Below are 21899 nucleotides of genomic sequence, written 5' to 3' on the forward strand. Positions count from 1 at the left end.
ATATTCAATAGCATATTTCACTGCTTTATTGTTTTTATATTGTAAGATATTACGATGGTGTTCAAATTTAAGACGGATCGGGGGACGATTATTATTTTAAAACCTTTCAGTAAACAAGAAAAAAAAATTATTTTGAATAAATATTAATTATTCATTTGCCGTAAGGAAATTATGAAAAAAAATTAAAATGGTATTATACTTTTATTTATTATAAATAAAATTACGTACGAGAACTTTAAAAAAAATAAAAACGTCGTATAAAAGTCATCAAAATTCATACACACTGACGGGTCTTAGTAAAATATTTCACTCATAATGTACTGCTTTTTTTTTGTTGTAAAACATACCTTTTTAAAAAATGTTACTTTTGTCATATGACATTTCGTGTCATTTTTGTTTAAATATGCAACATGAAATATCAATTTTTAACCTTCTACATGAGGAAATTTTATTTTCAAAATCATACGAGTATTTTAATTGAAAAAAAAAATTATTTTTACTTATGTTACAAAACGTGAGCTAAAAGTTGTTCCTCGTCATCTTCTATGTCTAGTGTACTAGTGTCATGGTATTGTACTAATCTGCTGTTTGCATTTTATATAAAAATGTCATGTTATTAGTAATCGAATGATGTCATCTGGTTAGATAGTATAACAAACCCCTTTCACACATCCCGCCAAAGCCAGCCGACAGTCGAGTTGACAAAGATAGGAGCAAACTCAATTCGACTAGTGTAAAAGACACTTAACTTTAACTAGACACTTAACTATTGTAAAAGAGTAAAATTTTATTTCAATAACAAATCAATTTATTTTATTTCTAAACAAAAAAAAAGTACATTAACCGCGATTCACAGTTTAATAAAGCTCTTCTTTTTTGTACCATAGAGCTGGTATCAAAAGCTATTGTTATTAGCCCCGTAAAAATTGGTAGCGTATGAAAAGATGCCATGCCTGACCGGAATTCGAACCCGGGACCTCCGCAGGAAATACTAAGACGCTACTACTCAGCCACGGAGGAAGGCTTAATAAATTTATTATAAAGCGAACTGAAACAGAAGACTTACATTAGAGTTCAACTACATTGTAGGATAAGTTTATAAAAAAAAAATATTTATTTATATATATATATATATATATAAATAATTTTTTTATAATATTATATTTTATAATAATATTTTTATAATATATATATATATAATGATTAATTTACTACAACATCAGGTCGAAGGTTGTGCCTCGTGGTAATATTAAATGGAAATTCTGTTGCATTTGAAAAATATCGTGTCGGGATTCAAACCTGGGACTTCCGAGTGTAAAACCAACACGTTACCACTCCATCCCAGAGATCGGCGAAGTAGTGAGTGGAATTGTGAAGGAATAAAAAGATTAGGTTTATTTCCTGTATTGCATAATGTTTAAATTATTATGTAACATTACTGCTATTTTATTACTACTCATTAATATGTGAGAATTATAATGAACATTTTGAAAATAATTGTATGGAGTGTAACGGTTATCAAAATTAATTTTCTTTTCTTAGAAAGATTAGTTCGAAGAAGTATTGAAATATATTGATGTATTACTTAAAAAGAAATTCAGTCTAAAAATAAATAAAGAATAAAAATGGTAATGAAATACGTCTAAAAAAAAATAATGAGGGATTAAATAAAAACGTAGGGGATAAGAGGGGATATGATATACTTATTATGTAGTGGAAAAAGTTTTTTTTTATTATGTTGTACTATTAAAAAGGATGGACGAAGTAATGCACCTCGGATGGCCACAAATAAAACAAGATTTAATGGAAAAAAGTTTGCTAATATCAATAAATATAAATCTAAGAATTTTCAATATAGATCAAAAATATGTTCAAAAAATTCATGAAAATATTTCTTATGATTTTATATCATAATATATCACTTTGTGATAGTGAAACAACGGATATAGGAAAAACAAAACGAAGAAAATAATGATCACTGAAATTTAATGTTATATGAAGATGGTAGAAATTAAATTCATGGATAAAAAATTCGAAATGAAGAGTTCTTTAGATGAATAGAAGAGAGAAATTTCACCGAGATATATTCTATTTATCAACATTAATTATAAAAAATAGCCTTTATTATTTTATATATTAGTTAAAATATAAGTTAATTATATCCGTAAAATCTATCACAAAGTTAAATTCTGTGAATAGCACCGTTGTGGTTAACAGTTCGATCAGATACAGTGAAACCGAACCACGTATCTGCGGTTTTGCTTTCGTTACGGTACCCAAATACCCTCAAAAGACCACCAACGATTGGGCGGATCTCAATTAAACTTAATTCAGCAAGGATGTTTAAAAAAAAAGTACATATGCACGTTCAATCTTACAAACAAATTCATTTCTATTATAATTAAATTTTTATTTCATAAGAAAAATTAAATATTTTTCCTATTCAATGAAAAATTCTAAAGAATATAAATATTTTAAACTATTTTATTTTAATATCTTATAATACATTTTAAAATTAAATTCTTGGCTGTAAAAAAGAGGTCGTTTTAACAAATAAGAAAATATTCTTATAAAACAGAAAAGGTTCTTTCTTCGCCATTTTTCTATCCGGTTTTTTAAACTATTATTCACCCTTTTAAAAACAAATTAGGAATTTAATTAATATTTGCTATAACATTTTAAACTGTAATTCTAAATAAATACACGATACAAATATTGGTCTTTAGTCATTTAAATGCACCTCTCCTTTCTATGTGCCATATTTCTTACCGGAAATTTACTCTTACACTAAATATAAATTTTCAATGTTTCATTTTTAGCTGGAATAAGTTACGATGTTTTTAAAAATTGTTTTGTTCTGTTTTCACCCTTAAGTGATAAATAAGGAAAAATCTATTTTTAATTATAGCTTACTACGCCAAGTTTTAAATTTTCTAATTCAAGTGTCGGTGTACGTTTTCAAATACCAAATCAATTTTTAATCAAACCAAATTTCGTTGTGAATAAGGATGCCAAATTCACCTTCTAGTTATTCGGGAAACAATTCGAGATGAGAAAGTCGTCGAAGAATATTCCACATATATATATATATATATGTTACCGTGAAAGACCGATATCTGGCACATGTCGATATTCTCTGGTAAATGTCTACAAATGCCAAATACGTCGGTGAAAGACCGAAATATTTCCAAATTCGGATCTTCACCGGTATATATCGACTAACACATAAAAGCTCTCTGGTGGAGATCGATAACAACAAATTGTAAATATCATCCAAAAATAACCTACGCTCGCTAACCTCGTCTAATTAACGATAAATATACAAATTATATATGCTATTCTCCAACACTGGTTTGATTAATCAAATTCACCGTATTAATAAAAAGATTTAATAAAATTTTCAACATTTTATAAATTGAAACGGTTAATCAGGATATATATAATATGTTAACTGCATGGATGAACGATAACGATACAAATAAATTATCTGATAGTTTGCCCTTTGTTCAATTTTTTTATAAAAATATTTTTATTCAACTTTCATCATCAGTACATGATGAATTTGATAAATCGTCTCCAATGTTACAGAATAGCATATTTTTTTTTTGTCTTCATTCATTTGACTGGTTTGATGCAGCTCTCCAAGATTCCCTATCTAGTGCTAGTCGTTTCATTTCAGTATACCCTCTACATCCTACATCCCTAACAATTTGTTTTACATATTCCAAACGTGGCCTGCCTACACAATTTTTCCCTTCTACCTGTCCTTCCAAAATTAAAGCGACTATTCCAGGATGCCTTAGTATGTGGCCTATAAGTCTGTCTCTTCTTTTAACTATATTTTTCCAAATGCTTCTTTCTTCATCTATTTGCCGCAATACCTCTTCATTTGTCACTTTATCCACCCGTCTGATTTTTAACATTCTCCTATAGCACCACATTTCAAAAGCTTCTAACCTTTTCTTCTCAGATACTCCGATACTTAAATTTAACTACCTTTATTTACGAGGGTTTCTCGTATATATTTACATTACAGATTGGGATTGGGTGATTCGTTTCGATCCCCACCAAAGCTTATCTGAATTTTTGACATACACCGGTGAAGTAGGAATAAGAAATTATTTCGGTCTTTCTTTAACGCATTTTGCTATGTGTCGACATTCACCACATAATATTGATATTTTCCAATTTCGTTCTTTCACGATAATATAAATATAGATTTATTAGAATTTATTGTAATGTACAAAGATAATGAAATGGCATCCACTATCCCGAATCCCGTCACTATCAATTTTGTACGTTAATAGAAACGTGATTGAAAGATCTAATAAGAACGTCTAGCTTTATTATTATTATATATTTTTTAATTTATCTCAAACAAAAAACATTTAAATAAACACAATTAAATTATAAAATGTAAATTTTTACACCAAAGTTTATAACACGTAAATAACTTGAACCTAATAAATTTATCCGTATTTATACTTGTGATTAAAAGACGAGTATATAAATATATATATAAAGTTGTAATTGAAGTGGTAAGACAATTATATTCTTTGAAATAACAGAAGTTAATTTTAAATGTAGTTGAAACAAATAAACCTCTACCAGCATAATGTTACGTACAATTAACCACAAAAACAAATTGAAAGTGTTGTTAAATTCGGGAAATTTTCCACTGCACTAAAGGAAATTGGTCGTTGTACAACTTCCTGAATAACGGACTGGAAATGAGATTTTGAAGGCATCATTTAATCAGAACAAGTAATTAAGATTAAACTACTTAGGTATCTAATGAAGACTGACTGACTCACTCACTCACTCATTCAATCTATCTCTCTCTCTCTCTCTCTCTTACAACTCCTTCATTCCGTTCACTCTCACAGTATAAAGACATATTTTTTCATTCGAAATTCAAGAAAGAACCGATTGATTAATGTTATACATTAAGGTAAATCCCTCGAATAAATAATATGTAAGTTGCAATTCAATTAATTATGTTACTAATGAAGTTGATGATTAATTTATTTACTAGCTAACTATATTATAAGCCGGACCTCAAAACGGTAACCTTTATTCTTATTGGAAAAAAAGAAAACACTTTTAAATGTCCTAACTCCATTTAACTTACAAGATTTTATTTCAAAAATTAATTCTTTGATTATCCTCGGTGTTAATTTATATTTACGTGACGAGAATTATCTAACTTTTCCCCCTCACCACCGGACCGTATGCCACAATGACGCATAACACAGTCCGGGGGTTGTCCTTTCACTCTAACGAGCCTCCCCGCCTACCAGCAGTAGGTCCGGCTTGATAAGTCGGCTCGTCTCATCTTAATTTATAATCTGCCTCTAACTCCTAATTTTTTAGTGTATTATTAGGAGACAAATTCTCATAGGATGATCAAATTGATTTTGTTTATAACAGAATCAGACTATTCTGTTTAGATTTGAAGTTCCTATGTAAATCTATAAGCTTGTCATCATAATTAAATATTAATATAACGTCAAACACTTAGGGTTTCCTCAAAAATTCATACCGAGTTTGTAAGATACAAAAATGGGCTGTCAAATAATTATTAAAAAATTAAATATGTTAATTTACCCTTATAATAAGGGTTACTTTTTCCACCTCTTTTTTATCTGGTTCGTGTTAAAATAAAAACATAGTTTTCTTCTTCTGTTGATTTTTATGCACTCAGAATAATTTTCAGTAACTCCTTTTAAATTTTGACTTATTTTGTAGTAATTTTTATTTCCTTGTACGAAGTAAAGGAAATATTGTGTTCGCGAAAAATTTCGATTTTCAAATTTCAACAGAAATATCCATTTTGACCATCTGTGAATTCATTTTGACTAGTTTCGGCGTAATGTCTGTACGTACGTATGTATCTACCTCGCTTAACGAAAAACCTATTAGCCGTAGGATGTTGAAATTTTGGAATTAGGACTGTTGTAACATCTAACTGTGCACACCCCCTTTTGACTGCAATCGACAAAAAAAAAAAGTGTCCAAAAAAGATCAAAATCTAAAAGTAGTTTTAATTTGTAGTTCTTATTTTGGACTTTTTCTTAATTGCAGTAATAAGCCGTCATTGAAAGCTTTTCAACGATATAAGTGGTATTTTCATTGGTTCCAGAGTTATAGCCAAATTAAACTTTAATTAATGAAATATTTGGATCTTATAAGGGGAAGACACATCGGTTCGAATCAGATTTCATTTCCTTTTTTATTTTTTTTATTTAAATATAATGATTTATTAGTAATTATTAACCCATGATAGTAAAATAATTTGTACAATAAATAATTATTCAATAATAACAATAAAAAGATATGAAGAAATTCAGAAGTTATTAGTGCAATAACATTTTATGTACTTTTAAATATGTTTAGGGGTCTATATGTAATTTAATAGACGTACAAGGAAGTCATGCGATGTCTAAATCAGATTTTTTAAATTTAATCTTTTTACTTTAACATTATTTCATACGTCTACGTTTTAAATAATAATATAGAATTTAATCTCATCAATAGTTAATGCTTTTATATTAATAATTAATTTTATAATGGTGTGATACATATAATATACTATTGTATTACGTAGGATCACAATTTCATTTATTTATTTAGGGGTAAAGGAATTTATTTATAAAGTTAAAGGCATTATTATATTTTAAAGTTACTTAAACCTTATCATATTTATCAGTGTAACTGGACTACAAACTATTCCTACGTAAATTTAAATCGTTTACTATACTATTCTGATAATGTTAGTTTTTAAATCTGTAATTTTTTGAGCCAATATTTTTTTTATTTTGTTTATTTAGCCTACATGCAATGTATGCTAATCTAAAAAGACGTTTCTTTCATAAGTTTTTATGTTAAATAAAATATTTCTTCGCTTTTTATTTATCCTAAGCTTATTCTTTTATCTCCTTATTTCATTGTTTCAGAGAAATTTTTGTTTGTACCATACTGATAGAAACATTTTATATTTCTTTATTTCCTTCTTATGAAATCCCTGGATCTCATTCATTTCTTTTTTTAGTATTTTTTATTTTAGTTTTTCCACCTTTTTCTTTTCTGGTTCATGTTAAAATAAAAATTGTTTCTCTTATGTTGCTTTTAAATCAAAATATGTATCTTTAAAACTGCGTGATATTTAATAAATATAATAAATAAATTTTTAAAATTATGTAATTTTATGTTATTATTTTCCTTACGGTATTATTTGTATACAATTTTTTGTCTCTGTAAAAAAAATAATAAAGAATTTTTAACAAGATTGTATGTATTAAACAATTTCAGAGAATAAATAAAACTATAGACTGTTAAATTTATTTGTCTGTAAGGTTTTGACGTAGTAATTTTGGAGAAATAAAAATAAATATTACGTTTATTATACAAAAAGATTCGTGAATATAAAAAAATTCAGGACATCTTCTACAGGTGAAAATAAAGAAGAAAGTTTTTATAAACATAGGTAAGGAAACGCGTCGTTTGCGAGTATACGCTGGCGAAATATTTTTCCCTGATTTCTGCGCCTTAGGTAAAATTAAGTCGGTCTGTAATTCTTATAATCTAAGTTAGGGGGTAAATTTAATGAGTTTATATGATATGTGATTAAAAAATTAGTCCCCGTACTGTAATTTTAGTAGTCTGGGAAATCCGGGGTAAAAGATAAAAGATTTTTTTTCTTCTGAATTCTTTTATTTACTTATGTTGTAACATTTTCCCTACTAATGTTATGTGTTATACTATTGTTTGTTTGTTTGTTATTTAAGGCTATTGTTCTTGTATACTTGAGGAGTGTCATTGCGTGGTCTTCTTTCAAGTGATTGTCAGTCATACAGCTTACTTATACTTTCATTGTAGAAGCTGATTGTAAGTAAATAAAGACAAGAGATTGCGGTCGAGAGACAAATTATTTTATGTTTGGCGTAAAATAACTTTGTTAAATGAGTAATAAGCACGTAAAAGTTTTAAACAAAACTTGTAGGAAATTTGATTCTGAATAAAATCGTATGAATAAAGTTCTAAAAAAACTAAGTACAAACTTAAGAATTTCCAAGTTTATTAAAGTCATCATGAACATAGTTCGTTGGGCTGATTGCTGTATTCACTGTGGTGGAGGTCACTTTCAGAAGTTTATTTAATTGTTTGTTTGTATTTTTTTATTTTTATAAATTATTTAATTGCTTTATTTTGTAATACTGAAAACTTTGTTTTGTTTGATACCTAGTTGAAATCTGCCACATTTTGATGGGTTTTTTTTTTTAATAAATTTCGAAATTTTTATTTTTGTATTTAATTTCTGTGGACTTTATTCATAAAATTTTAGTTAAAATAAAATTCTCTACAAGCTTTTTTCTTTAATTTTACATGTTTATTACCAATTTAAAAAAGTTATTTTACGCCATATATAAAACAAAATGTGGTTTTTGATCCCAATTTTTACTTCCTTGTACGAAGTAAAGGAAGTAGGTATTGTGATCGCGAAAAATTTCAGTTTTCAGATTTCAACGGAAATATCCATTATGACACCCCTGAATCCATTTTGAGTAGTTTTTGGTGTGACGTCTGTTTGTACGTACGTATGTATCTCGCCTAACTCAAAAACGATTAGCCGTAGGATGTTGAAATTTTGGATTTAGGACTGTTGTGACATCGAGTTGTGCACCTCTCCTTTTGATTGCAATCGACTGAAACAGAAGTGTCCAAAAAAGTCCAAAATCCAAAAAAAAATTGGATTTTGGACTTTTTCTTAGCTGCTGTAATACGGCCTTATTGAGAGCCTTTCAACGATATATTATAAGTGGAACTTATTTTCATTGATTCCAGAGTTATAGCAAAATATAAGTTTAATTAATGAAATATTTGGATCTTACAAGGTACATTGGTTCGATTCAAACTTTATCTCCTTTTTTTTTGCATTTTTTTAAAATTTAAATTTATTGATTTATTAATAATTATTAACCTCTGCTTGTAAAAAAAAAAAATAATTCAGTTACAACAATAATAGCAAAATGAAAAAATATCAGTAGTTATTAATGAAATAAAATTTTATGTACTTTTCATAAAAAAAATGTGTTTATTTTATCTAACAGGCGTACAAGGAAGTCAGGTGGTATCCACATCTGATTTTTTTTTAGTTGTTCAGTTCAGATTTCACGTAAGACTTAAATTAAAAGCTTAAATTTCAAGAATTACAGTCTTGTTTAATTTTACCGAAGGCGCAATAATTGTTAACGTTTCAAAACCTATGTTCATATGAACTTTCTTCTTTATTTTCATCAATAGAACATGTTCTGAAAGTTTATTATATTCTTCGTAAATATGTATAAATATAATTTACCGATCATAATAAAACATTATTATTACCCGAGAGATGATCACATTGATGGAAAGTGATAATTTTTTAAAAATTATTATTTAAACTTGCTTCTTACTTACGGTAATTTTTCAGTAACAAAAAAAATAAAATAAAAACACTTATTGGAATAAAATAAACAGAAAATTATATCCCCATTTTTTTGGATTTGATTACTTGCAAATTCTCCATTTTTGAAGAAGAGAATCTTTTGTATTAGACAAAATAGATTTTAAAAAAAATTATTTTAGGTCCTTTTTGTAAAGTAGGGAGTAAATAATATAATTAATAACCTCTTATGAATTCAATTCTTTTAATAGTATATTAAATCGGACTATATACTTTTCATCTGAAAGTTCCGGGTTTCGAGTCTTGGCATGGAATTTTTTTCAAAATTTATATAATTTATTATTGTCCAGTCAGTAACTATTATTGGGTATCAGCCTGTTATCTATATAAATAAATAAATAATAAAAATAATTATACAACTTCGAAAAAAAAAATCAAAATTGAATTTATTTTTATGATCATTGTTATTTTACTACGTATCTATAATTTTTATTTTGTTGAATTATTTGAAAGGAATTTAAATCTAATAAAAGAGAAAAGAAAAAATGAACATAAAAGTTGAATACTGGTATTATGAATGTAGTGATAAAATAGGCTACGTCGGTCTCCTCTCTTCCTTCCGTCCGGTTCATTATTACAGAATAATAACTTTTCCCTCTATATTGAAATAAATTTAACAAACATACATTATAATTAGAATTTTATTCTTCAGTTTAACCTTTTCCAGGGTTTTATCCGGAAATATCTGTTAAAAATGATTTGAATGTTTTTTCATATTCTAATGAGAGATATAAAGAATTATTTTTTTTGGCGGGATAAATCATGTATATCTCTGCCAGGTAAGTTTCTGTAGAATATATTTCTATATATATATATATATATATATATATATGTATTTATAAATCTGGTTTAATGGAATAATGAACGTTTAGGCATATTTCTTTAACTTTTGACAATCCAATATCGACAGCCAAAAAAAAAATCAAAATTCCTTAAAGTTCGCTATATGTGCTCATTTAATCTAATTACAACAGCAATAATAATAATAATAATAATAATAATAATAATAATAATAATAATAATAATAATGGTAATAAAATATTTAATATTTTAAATATTATATTTTTAAATTAATAAATTTACTTCATTATATATATCTGTTACCATAGAAATTAATGAAACAAAATGATTAATTATGTTTCTTTAATTAATAACTTACCCCTCATTAGGAATATTGTGATAACTCTAAAAAAAAATGATCAAGCCTCTAAGGCAGCGATTCTCAACCTTTTTAGCTCCACGACCCCCAAAAAGTAAAAAAAAATATATAATGAATATTTCTCGACCCTCCAACCCCTTTCTTTTTCCTGTTTAGCCTCCGGTAACTACCGTTTAGATAATTCTTCAGAGGATGAATGAGGATGATATGTATGAGTGTAAATGAAGTGTAGTCTTGTACATTCTCAGTTCGACCGTTCCTGAGATATGTGGTTAATTGAAACCCAACCACCAAAGAACACCGGTATCCACGATCTAGTATTCAAATCCGTGTAAAAATATCTGGCTTTACTAGAACTTGAACGCTGTAACTCTCGACTTCCAAATCAGCTGATTTGGGAAGACGCGTTAACCACTAGACCAACCCGGTGGGTTTCGACCCTCCAACCCCAACCCGATTGAACCTAATAAAAACTACTTAGCTGCGATTGTTTGCTAAACTACGCGATGAAATTGGCAAAAAAAAAATTGTTTTCTTTTCCATAGAGAAGTCAGATTGTTATTGTGGGGGAAAGTGTCAACCCGGTTATTGTAATTTCGAGTTGAATCGATAATATTTTTCCAGAATAAACAAAGTCATTCTCAACGGTTTTACAGAATAATGGGTATATGTTGCTGTCAGCTTACTTAGCTGATGTATTTTTGCATTTAAACGACTTGATTGTGAATTTAAAAGGACGTGTTAAAAATTTTATTAATGACGAACAAAGTTCACGCTTTCATTAAGAAAATCGATAGCTCAATTATTCCCCTCCAAAGAAAAAATCGGCTTCCGATTATATTGAGAAAAATTTGGGTGAAGAAGATACTATTATTTACCACAGTTGGAATAGCATGAAGATGAATTTACGTGTACTAAAAATTCAGTCGGCGGAATACTTCCCGGATGACAAAAATGATTTCTCGAAGAGACGGGTACTGAATTCATTTAGTGAAAACGTTGCAGCTGCTAAGTTATCAATTGAGATTCACGACCAGTCCAACGAAATGTCTGCCGATAAAACGTTACAACTGCAATTCATATCCGAAGATTTAGATACGTTTTAGATTGCTCGTCGAAGTGAATATGTACATTTAATAACAGAACCGTTGAAAATATTAATCCCTTTCGCTACGTCTTATCTCTATAAAAAGGATTTATCGTCTAAAAATTAAATATAGGAATCATCGAGAACAAATTGCTTTTGTGTGTTTCTAAGATAGATCCAGGTATGGAGAAACTTTTAAATGAAAAATAAACGCAACCATCTCCTAATATATTTTTTCTAGATGTGCACTTATAAATGTAAGTAAAATGTTTATAACAAATGTTTTTTTTTTCTCATAAAATGATTTCATTATTTGTTTACGTTTAAAGTTGTAGGATAATTTCGCGACCCTCTTTTATATCACTGCGACCCTCAGGTTGAGAAATGTTGCTGTAAGATATTATTATGGAAAGTTTGATTAAAATGTGTCCAATAGTTTTTGCGTGATTCGTGCACAGGGATGAATTAGTTATTTTATTATATGTATAAAATATGTCATTTATATAAAGGATACTATACAACATTAATACAGAGCACGTTGATCGATTAGTTCTGCTTAATATTCGTACTTCCATCCATCATACAACTTCCGGTGATCAGTAAAAGTTGTTTTAAAAATATTGTGTCTATGCTACGGTAACACGTTAATTTCTATTGAAAAAAAAAATCTTTTACACATATATTTAAGCTGATCTAAAGTAAATTTTGGTAAATAATGTGCTGCACCCGTAATAGATAATAGTACCTCAATTTCTCAAGGAATTTTGACGTTGTAGGTACTCGATTTATAGAGGAGACCTTGAATTTTAATTTGGATAGAATTTTTTGCCTCGTACTGCGTTTATTTACCAAATACACAATCCACCATTTTTAGGTAGATTTCATAAGAAAGCTAACTGTTGTAATGGGTACTACGATTCTACTTCAGGAAAATTTCGACATATCTTCGCGTTTCACATCCCACAGACTCCAAAACCAACTTCACATCGAAAGTTTATATATATATATATATATATATATATATATATATATATACATTTCATTTTCTTGTGGACACGATAACAGCCGTAATTTTGCGCCATTCACTTTAAAATTCATACATAAAATATAGTTACTCAAAATTTCGGTAGAATTCGTTACATAATCGGAAAGGGGGACTTTTTAAAAAAAAACAAATTATCGTTATATCTTTCTTATTAAGTAAAATATCGAATTCGTTTAAAGTTCCTACTATTCTTTGCATAAGGGCCCAAAAATTATCTAAGTAGATTTTTGATGTTACCAATCATTGGCCCGGGGGTGGAAAAAATGGGGTTTCAAAGTAAAAAAAAATCATACCTCCCTTAATAAGCACATTATTGAATCGGTTTAAAGTGGTCGTTAGTCGTCTAAACATTACCTAAAACTTTTGTTTGTAACAATTTTTGATATGACCAACCCTTACGGTAAGGGATGTCCAAAATGTTGCTGGAATTGTATGAAAATGGGGCTTGTCTATGCTAAACATGTGAAAAGTTTTTTCATTGTACTGAGTAAATTTGTGAAGTTTTTCTTAACTCTCAGGTGGAAATCTTTTTTATCCCCTACTTAGCACCGGTGAAATCTAACTCCGCCTTCCGGCCTGCTGAAAGGGTTTTTTGTTCTTATTCTAAAGCCTTTCTTCTTTATCTTTGGTTGTACAGGTATAGGTAAATGGAACCCGGCAGATCCATGCGAAGAATGCATAGGTCAGTCTAGTCCAGCTTGGTGTCATCTATTGAAGTAGGAGTATCTTTGGGTCGATTCGGAGATTCAGGTTCTCAACTGGTAATTGCAGAATTTTCTAATTGACTTGTGACTTGTATGATTGAAATTCTTGCTTGTAAAACTGAAATTCATAGAAATTTTAATTGGCTTAAATCATCCATCATTATATTTTTCTAATTGAAGAAGACATCAAGAAACTATTTCATTTAACTTAATCCTTAATATGCTTGTCATGGAAAACTTATTTTCTCTTAAGGAAAAACAAAAAGTTTTTCCTTAAGACAAAATAACCCAGAAATTGTTATTCGTATAGTCATACGAATAACAATTTCAAAAATTGGTCATAAAGTTTGATTCCTAATATAGATTGCTTATTTATATTTTTAATTATTTACTTAATAAAACTTTTAAATTTAAAAAATCCCTTCCATATTATTCTGGTTTTCATAATTTAATTTAAAGCTCTCCAATTTCTCCATTACTTTAAATAACAAAACTAGGTCATTTAAAATTCTCTTTTCAACCGATTTATGCAATATAATTAGATCAGTTTTTTAAAACGCATAATAGATCTTTTTTTTAAATTTAATCTACAGAAAAATATATAAGTAATATTTATGTTTCTAATGTAGGTGGTAAGTTGCGACATTATATTTCCTCCACACGTCTGTTTATTTTATCCTTTTCGTTCATTTACAACCGAGTGAAACAGTTTGTGTGACAGTTAAATGCAATCACTTTTACTACAAATCCTGTGTGTTTTCCTTGCATACGTAAAATGTTTACATACACAGTCTTCGTGGATTTCAATAGAGATTTTGAATGAAGCCTGATACTCATTTAGGCTATATGGAAACTGAACTAAATTATTAAATCTCACAATGTTTATCATTTTCAAGCTTTTTATTGCATATTTTATATATATATATATATATAGAGTATATGTATATATATATATATATATATATATATATATATATATATATAGAGTATATGTATATATTTTTTCATTTAATAATTCTATATTATTTTTAAAAGAAATTTTATTTTTCATTCACTTAATTTGTAGGAGAGAGTTGAAATATTGATGTGTTTTTGTCATTAATTTTGTTCACAAGGACTGAAAATTTGAATCCGAATCGAATCATTTAAATATTTTTACATAATCGAAACAAAACTGTGATTTTATATATATTTATTTATTATAAATATATACAGAGTATTAACAAAGTATTAACATACTAAATAACTTTTCAACCGTTGATTATAGAAAAAATGAAATCTAGAAAATTTCCCTGCCTCAAAACAATCTATTTTTTGGGATACACCATCACTTGGCCATTATGTCGTGCTATATTTGTTGATTGCTTCATATGATTTTCATATTATTTGCCCTCATTTTATCCTTAAATTCTAAAATGATAAACGAAAACAAAATCGATTGATACAATTCAAATTATCACCAGCCAGTATCTTGTCCGTTATTACCTGACCGTTAGAACCTACTTTGGCTAAATGACTTACAAGAGGTTTATGATGGTGTAATTTATTAAAAGAAGAATATGTAATTTATAATATGTAATGTTTATAATATTGTAATATGTAATTTATAATAAATAATAAAATTAGCTAGTTAAACGTACCCTTATGAAACTGGATGGAGACAAATTTTAAGCGAGATGATAACTAAAGAAAACAAAACAAATTACTCAGTGAATGAATAAATTGTTCTGTACGTTACCGTTCTCTCTGGTGTCAAAAACTATAAAATGACCTTCGTTCCATACTACCCGATATTCCTCAACATCTGAGAATTTTTCAAAGGAAACTTTTAGTTTATACACAAAAAATAATTATCCTTTTTAATATTAAAAATAAAAATTTATGGGTTACTGTTTCTGGTAATCATATAGCGGGGGCCAATATTATCCGACTGTAAAGACACAAGTGTACCAAACAATTTCGAAGAATTTTACGGTTAGTTAACAGATTGTGAAAAAAAGTACCGTTTCTTCTAACAATGAGGAGGGTCGTGTAAAACATCAATCTATTCATTAGCATTCTTTCGTGTGACTTTTTCACAAGAATTAAGTATCAGCGAATGACGGTGGTCTCTGCGATTCCCTGATATATCTAGTTATGATATTTTCCTTTAGTTTGAAGGATAGAATTATGAAAAAAATCCCCATATTATTGATGAATTTAAGGCGAGCGCTATACATGAAATCGGCGGCAATGGCAATAAAGTTTTACGTCAGGTAATTTTCAATATGATCATTCAAGCGTAAAACTGCACCACTGCTAGGGCACTCACTTCGAATATGTTTTTTAAAAATGTGGTAAATTTTTACTAATAAAAATACATAATTTAATTTACGTCTTCATTCCATTCATAAAATGTTACATGTCACAACTGTGTTTAATCTGTAGTGGTCCGGTTTTATTTGATTTGGTTTTGTATATATATATATTTGTCATATATTTGTTGTTTTAAAAAAATACTTTTCAATAAAAATTACTCGCTATATAACAATTTTTTACTTCTTTTTACTAACTACAAGGAAGTATTGTAATCGCGAAAAATTTCGAGTTTTCATATTTCAACGGAAATCCATTTTGACCATCCCTAAATCGGTTTGAACTATGCTCGGCGTGACGTCTGTACGTACGTTTATATCTCACATAACTCAAAAACGATTGGCCGTAGAATTTTGAAATTTTGGATTTAGGACTGTTAACATCTGCTTGTGCACCTCTCCTTTTGATTGGAATCGACTGTACCAAAAGTATCCATAAAAGCCCAATTCCTCAAAAAATTGATTTTGGACTTTTTCTTAGCTGCAGTAATAAGCCCTCACTAAGAGATTTTCAATGATGTATCATAAGTGGTACTTATTTTCATTGGTTCCAGAGTTATAGCCAAATGAAATTTTAATTAATGAAATATTTGGAAGGTTTACAAGTTACAATGCAGTTGGTTTACAAGGAGAAGGTGCATCGGTTCGAATCCGACTTCATCTCCTTTTTTTTAAACTGTTTTTGTTTTTAATTTAATTATATTGATTTATTAATAATTATTAACCTTTGATTTTTTGTCTTCAGTCGTTTGACTGGTTAAATGCAGCTCTCGAAGATTCCGTATCTAGTGCTAGTAGTTTATTTCGGTATACCCCATACATCCTACATCCCTGACAATTTGTTTTACATATTCCAAACGTTGCCTACCTGCAAAATGTTTCCCTTCTACCTTCGGTCCGGCTATTCTGTATCACTGAACACTTCAAGCTCCCTCACCATCGGCAAGGTCTCATGATTCATAGAGAGAGTTTTAAAAAAGATTTTAAAATTCTGATTTTAAAAAGATTTTGTAATCAATAATAATTCTATAATAACATTTAAAAAAATATGTAAAAAAAAAATCGGAAGTTATCAGTGAAATAACATTTTTTATTTTCATTTTAAAAAAATGTGTAGATTTAATTTAACAGGGATTCAAGAAAGTCATATGATGTCTACATCAGATTTTTTGTATTGTATTTTATACATCTATATATATAAAAATGTTTAGTTCATTTGTGTACGGCTTCAAAAACTCAAAATGTTCTGCACCGATTGAGCTCAAATTTTAGCACGATATATAACCCGCATCAAAAATGGTTTTCATCTATTTTTAATAAATCTACATATCTATTTTTAATTTGAACATGTTTAATTTGGAAGTGTAAACAAAGGAAAACCAATCAGATCAATGCGAGATGACCGCTGTCAAACAAAACGACCAATCACAAAGAGCCCGTATGGCCGTTGCCAATGTAAACAAAATCACAACTGATTAAGCAACAAATTTCTTTGAATTATATTTAACAGCTAAAACATCTGTATTTTATTAAAAAAAACAAAAAACACCAAAACCAAAGCCACCAAGAAGAATGACTTACAGTAAATAAATTAATACACCCAACTTTCTTATAGCCCATATAGACTTAAAACTATGGAAACAAAAAAAGTCGAAATAACCAAATACACAGAAAATAATATCCCTACATAATGACCAAAAAATCCTTTGTTAGGTTATTTTTTTACATATATATGACCAAACAATCATTTTTTGGTCATTTTGCGATCTTTGTTATGTATAAGCAAAGAAAAAATAAACAAATAGTAACACTGAAACCACACAACTAAGTATTCGTTTTTTTTTTTGTTTTTTCTAACCTCCGAAACCACCGTTATGCATTGCTTCAGATGATGATATGAATTACTTATAGCGTATGAAAATGCCATGCCTGACCGGGATTCCAACTCAGAACCACCGGATTAAAGTCCGAGACACTACCACTCGCGCCACGGAGGCCGGCAAACATATTCGTTAGGAGCCGAATAAAAACACGACTTACCAATATGGCGTTATGTGTCAAACCAATTTTATACGGACTATAATTACTTTTAATAAGCGAAACCATTTGCAATGATTGAACATTAACTTAACCTGTTCAAAAATTATTCCTTTTGAACTAAGCCACATTTTGATATCATTGTTTTTCTATAACACGGCTGGAATTCTTTTCGTTTAATGATAAGAAGCGTTGTCGAAGACAATAACCGAATTCTCTTCCAAAGGACATAATACAACGCTAAACTATTTCTAAAAATTCAAATTCGTGTAATTTTTTTACGAATCGCGTTTTTATCAAAATCTCACCTTTTTCTCAATTGACCTGCGGGGTTTTGATTTCTTTGGAGACCGTAATTCATTAGTAGATTCCTACACGAGAATCACGTTGTACACTGAAGCAGCACAAATTCTACTTACGTTAGCAGTTTATTAACATCAGAAATCAACGCCGTTTGATTATTCTGTAATTTGTAAGCATTACTCTGCTTTTTTTCCAGCCCACAAATCTTTATATATAAAAATGTTAAGTTCGTTTGTGTACGCTTCAAAAACTCAAAATGTTCTGCACCGATTGAGCTCAAACTTTAGCACGATATATAACCCGCATCAAAGATTGTTTTCACCTATTTTTCGCATTAGTCACATAACCGCGACCGCGAAAAAACAGTTTTTTTAACGGTCAGCTGTGTACCAGTGACCACGCCATCTGCCGGAAGCGAAGGGAACACTCGCCATACTAGCTAACGACAACCGCAGTCACATGTGAAACAATACCTGTTCCCAATTACGTTGTTTATTAATAAAAAAAAAAAAAACGTATCCACTTGCATCTGATTCAGATTATTATACAATCTGAATTAAATATTCACTTTAATCAAGGTACTTTTGTGTGATCGTGTCGTAATTGAGCTGCGCCTTTCCCCAAGCTCTGAATTTATTAGACAACAGTGGGATATATGTATTAATGACGCGTGCAACACTGCACTTCCAAACCAAATTCGCGCATTATTCGCATTATATTGACCGCTTGCTTTCCTTCATATCCCACAGAGTTATGGGAAAGATATCGATCGTATATGGCTGAGGATATTTTGCATAGAGTACGCCTAGAAAATACTAATATGACCGTGGAATTTACAGAAGGCATTTACAACGAAGCATTGATAAATATTGAAGAAAAGTGCTTAGCTATTGCAAATAAAGTTCTTAGTCAATTGGGAAAGCTACCACCCACCCGAGCTGCGATTGCTTCATTTGATGTGGATTTACGCCGTGAACAGAGTTACAACATTGGTGATCTTCAGTCACATGTCCAATCAAACATTCCCAAATTAACGCGTGAACAGAAAGGCATTTATGATCGCATAATGCAAATGATAAATGACGGAGTTGGGTGAACCTTCTTCTTGGATGCGCCAGTAGGAACCGGGAAAACATTCCTCATTAGATTGATTTTAGCAACGGTTCGATCAAAAAATGACAGTTATCCTGTTGCGGAATATTAATCACCCAAAACTCTGCAACGGCACGCGACCCGCAGTTAAGAAATTGATGAATAACGTAGTGGAAGCAACGATTTTAACGGGGCCTTTCAAAGGTGAAGATGTCCTCATTCCTCGAATACCCATAATCCCGACCGATACGCCATTTTAATTTAAAAGATTGCAATTCCCAATTCGATTGGCATTTGCAATCACAATCAATAAAGCTCAAGGTCAATCTTTAGAATTGTGTGGTTTAGATTCAGATGCGGATTGCTTCTCACATAGGCAACTGTATATTGCGTGTTCCCGAGTCGGCAAACCAGATATCTACGCAGACAGTGGAATAATAAAAAATATTGTATATCCACAAGTATTGCAAAATTAAACTTCTATGAAACGTATGCTTTGTTTTGTTTCTCATTTCTCATCCATGCAACCACAATGTGCCACAGCGTACCGTGGCGGGTAGTGCTAGTATTTAATAAAATTTAAATAGGCAAATTAGTTGAATTGATTTCTCTGTTGTAAAGAACATGAGTTTATTTTTTTAATAGGCCCTTGCCTGGAGCAATTAAAATTATATTCCTGCTATTAATAAATTAATATAACTGTTAGCATAATAATAACAATAACAATAATAATAAATTAGTTTTTCTTTGCAGGTTACAAATGAATGTTCAGAAGAAAGAGTAATCAGTGCACGTGTAAAACTAGCAACATTAAAAGAAAAGAATACACATCAAGATAAAATTAAAGTGATAACAATTTGATTAAATTAAGCACAGACATTTATAATAATGGGATGAAGTTGTTAGTAAGAGTTGTTGGTAGATCGCTTTGTTAACCAATAGAAACCAATAATAAATGGGAGTTAAATTTGTTACTTCTATTTATTAATGTCTGTACGAGTGAACGAGTGTACAATTCGCTATTGGGTAGAGTAGTCGGAATCTGAAATTCATCGATGCGGTATTATTTCACGCATTTAGAATGCTAACGGTGACTGGATTATTTATTATAAATAAAAAACCATGTTACTGATTATTTATTATCTTGTGAAGTGGATATGGCCATTATAAAATCTTGCTGTTGCTGGAGATCGTTAAGGAACGGCTGCTACGCTAGTGCTATCTACACTGGGGTAAGTTACATATTTATTTGTTTATTCGTTATTTCTCCTCTCATCTTTTTTATATAATTTCATAGCTACATTATATTTTCATACAAAAAAAATTCTTAGCTCAATTTAATTGTTAATTGTACTTAAAAATTAGTAACACTATTAAAGTTTCTAATATTTCTCAGTTCTGATACAATTTTTTGTTAGTTTCTTTTAAAGATGAAGAGAAATTAGGTACTCCCGTGAAAAACCTGTACGAGAGTAATCATCACATTATTTTATTTGCATTAAATGAATAAAAAATTTAAAAATATAAAATAAAGGCACAACGCTACCTAAAAGTAAATGAAATAATGCTCATACTTATTATTTACAATTAGAATTAACATCCAACGTATGCCAATAAACCTTGATACAATCAGAATTGCATAAAATAGGAGGTGTGGCTATTAAATAAAGAGACTAATGGTGTAAGATATTTTATTTTAAATTTATACATATTTAGTTATTATCCCCTCCAATATATACACCCCTCCACTATCCCTACAACGCTCCATGCGAATATTCTACTGTTCGAATCAGTGCAGGAAGTCTTCTATGAGCTCTTTCATGACGCTTGCCGCGTTTTCTTTCACGGTATCAACGGTTGGAAATTTTGTTCCTTTTAATCCAGATTTAACCTTGGGAAACAGATAAAAGTCACATGGTGTCTAGTCAGACGAATAAGGATGGTCTAACACTGGGATGTTATACTTGGCTAGAAATAGCTTGAAAGACAGTGCAGTGTGAGAAGGTGCATTGTCCTGACTTGTTCTTCCACAATTCGGGTAGTTTTATCATCATTTTTTCACAGAGTTGAGCAAGGACCATGAATAAAGAACAAGAATAGCGTAGTTAACCGACGGTCAGATCGGATCAGATTACCCACCGGATTGATCTAGTGGTGAACGCGTCTTCCCAAATCAGTTGATTTGGAAATCGAGAGTTCCAGTGTCCAAGCCCTAGTAAAGTCAGTTATTTTTATACGGATTTGAGTACTAGATCGTGGATACCGGTGTTCTTTGGTGGTTGGGTTTCAATTAACTACACATCTCAGGAATGGTCGAACTGAGACTGTACAAGACTACATTTCATTTACACTCATACACATCATCCTCATTCATCCTCCGAAGTAATATCTGAACGGTAATTACCGGAGGCTAAACAGGAAAAAGAAAGAAAGATCGGATCAAATTACCAATTTTTTCAATATTTTTATCCGTTTTTGACATGAAAGGATGATCCAGGCGAATATCATTTTCAGCATCTTCTCGTCCATTTTGGAAACGCTTAAATCACTAAAAAAAACCCGCACACGTGACAAAAATTCATTGCCATATACTTTTTATTTATAAAAGATAAGTTT

At 29.7% G+C, this 21899-nt stretch overlaps 1 protein-coding gene across 1 annotated transcript in view; it reads left to right on the plus strand.

Annotated features, from left to right (window-relative positions):
• LOC142328921 (uncharacterized) overlaps positions 1 to 21899 on the plus strand; it is a 407317-nt gene that overhangs the window by 96094 nt on the left and 289324 nt on the right. Inside the window, exon 2 of the mRNA XM_075373089.1 lies at positions 20037 to 20515. Coding sequence (XP_075229204.1) covers positions 20441 to 20515 — 75 coding nt within the window. The 5' untranslated portion in view covers positions 20037 to 20440. The remainder of the gene's footprint in view (positions 1 to 20036; positions 20516 to 21899) is intronic.

The sequence above is a fragment of the Lycorma delicatula genome, chromosome 8 (genome assembly GCF_047948215.1).
Source record: "Lycorma delicatula isolate Av1 chromosome 8, ASM4794821v1, whole genome shotgun sequence".
NCBI classification, from domain to species: Eukaryota; Metazoa; Arthropoda; class Insecta; order Hemiptera; family Fulgoridae; genus Lycorma; species Lycorma delicatula.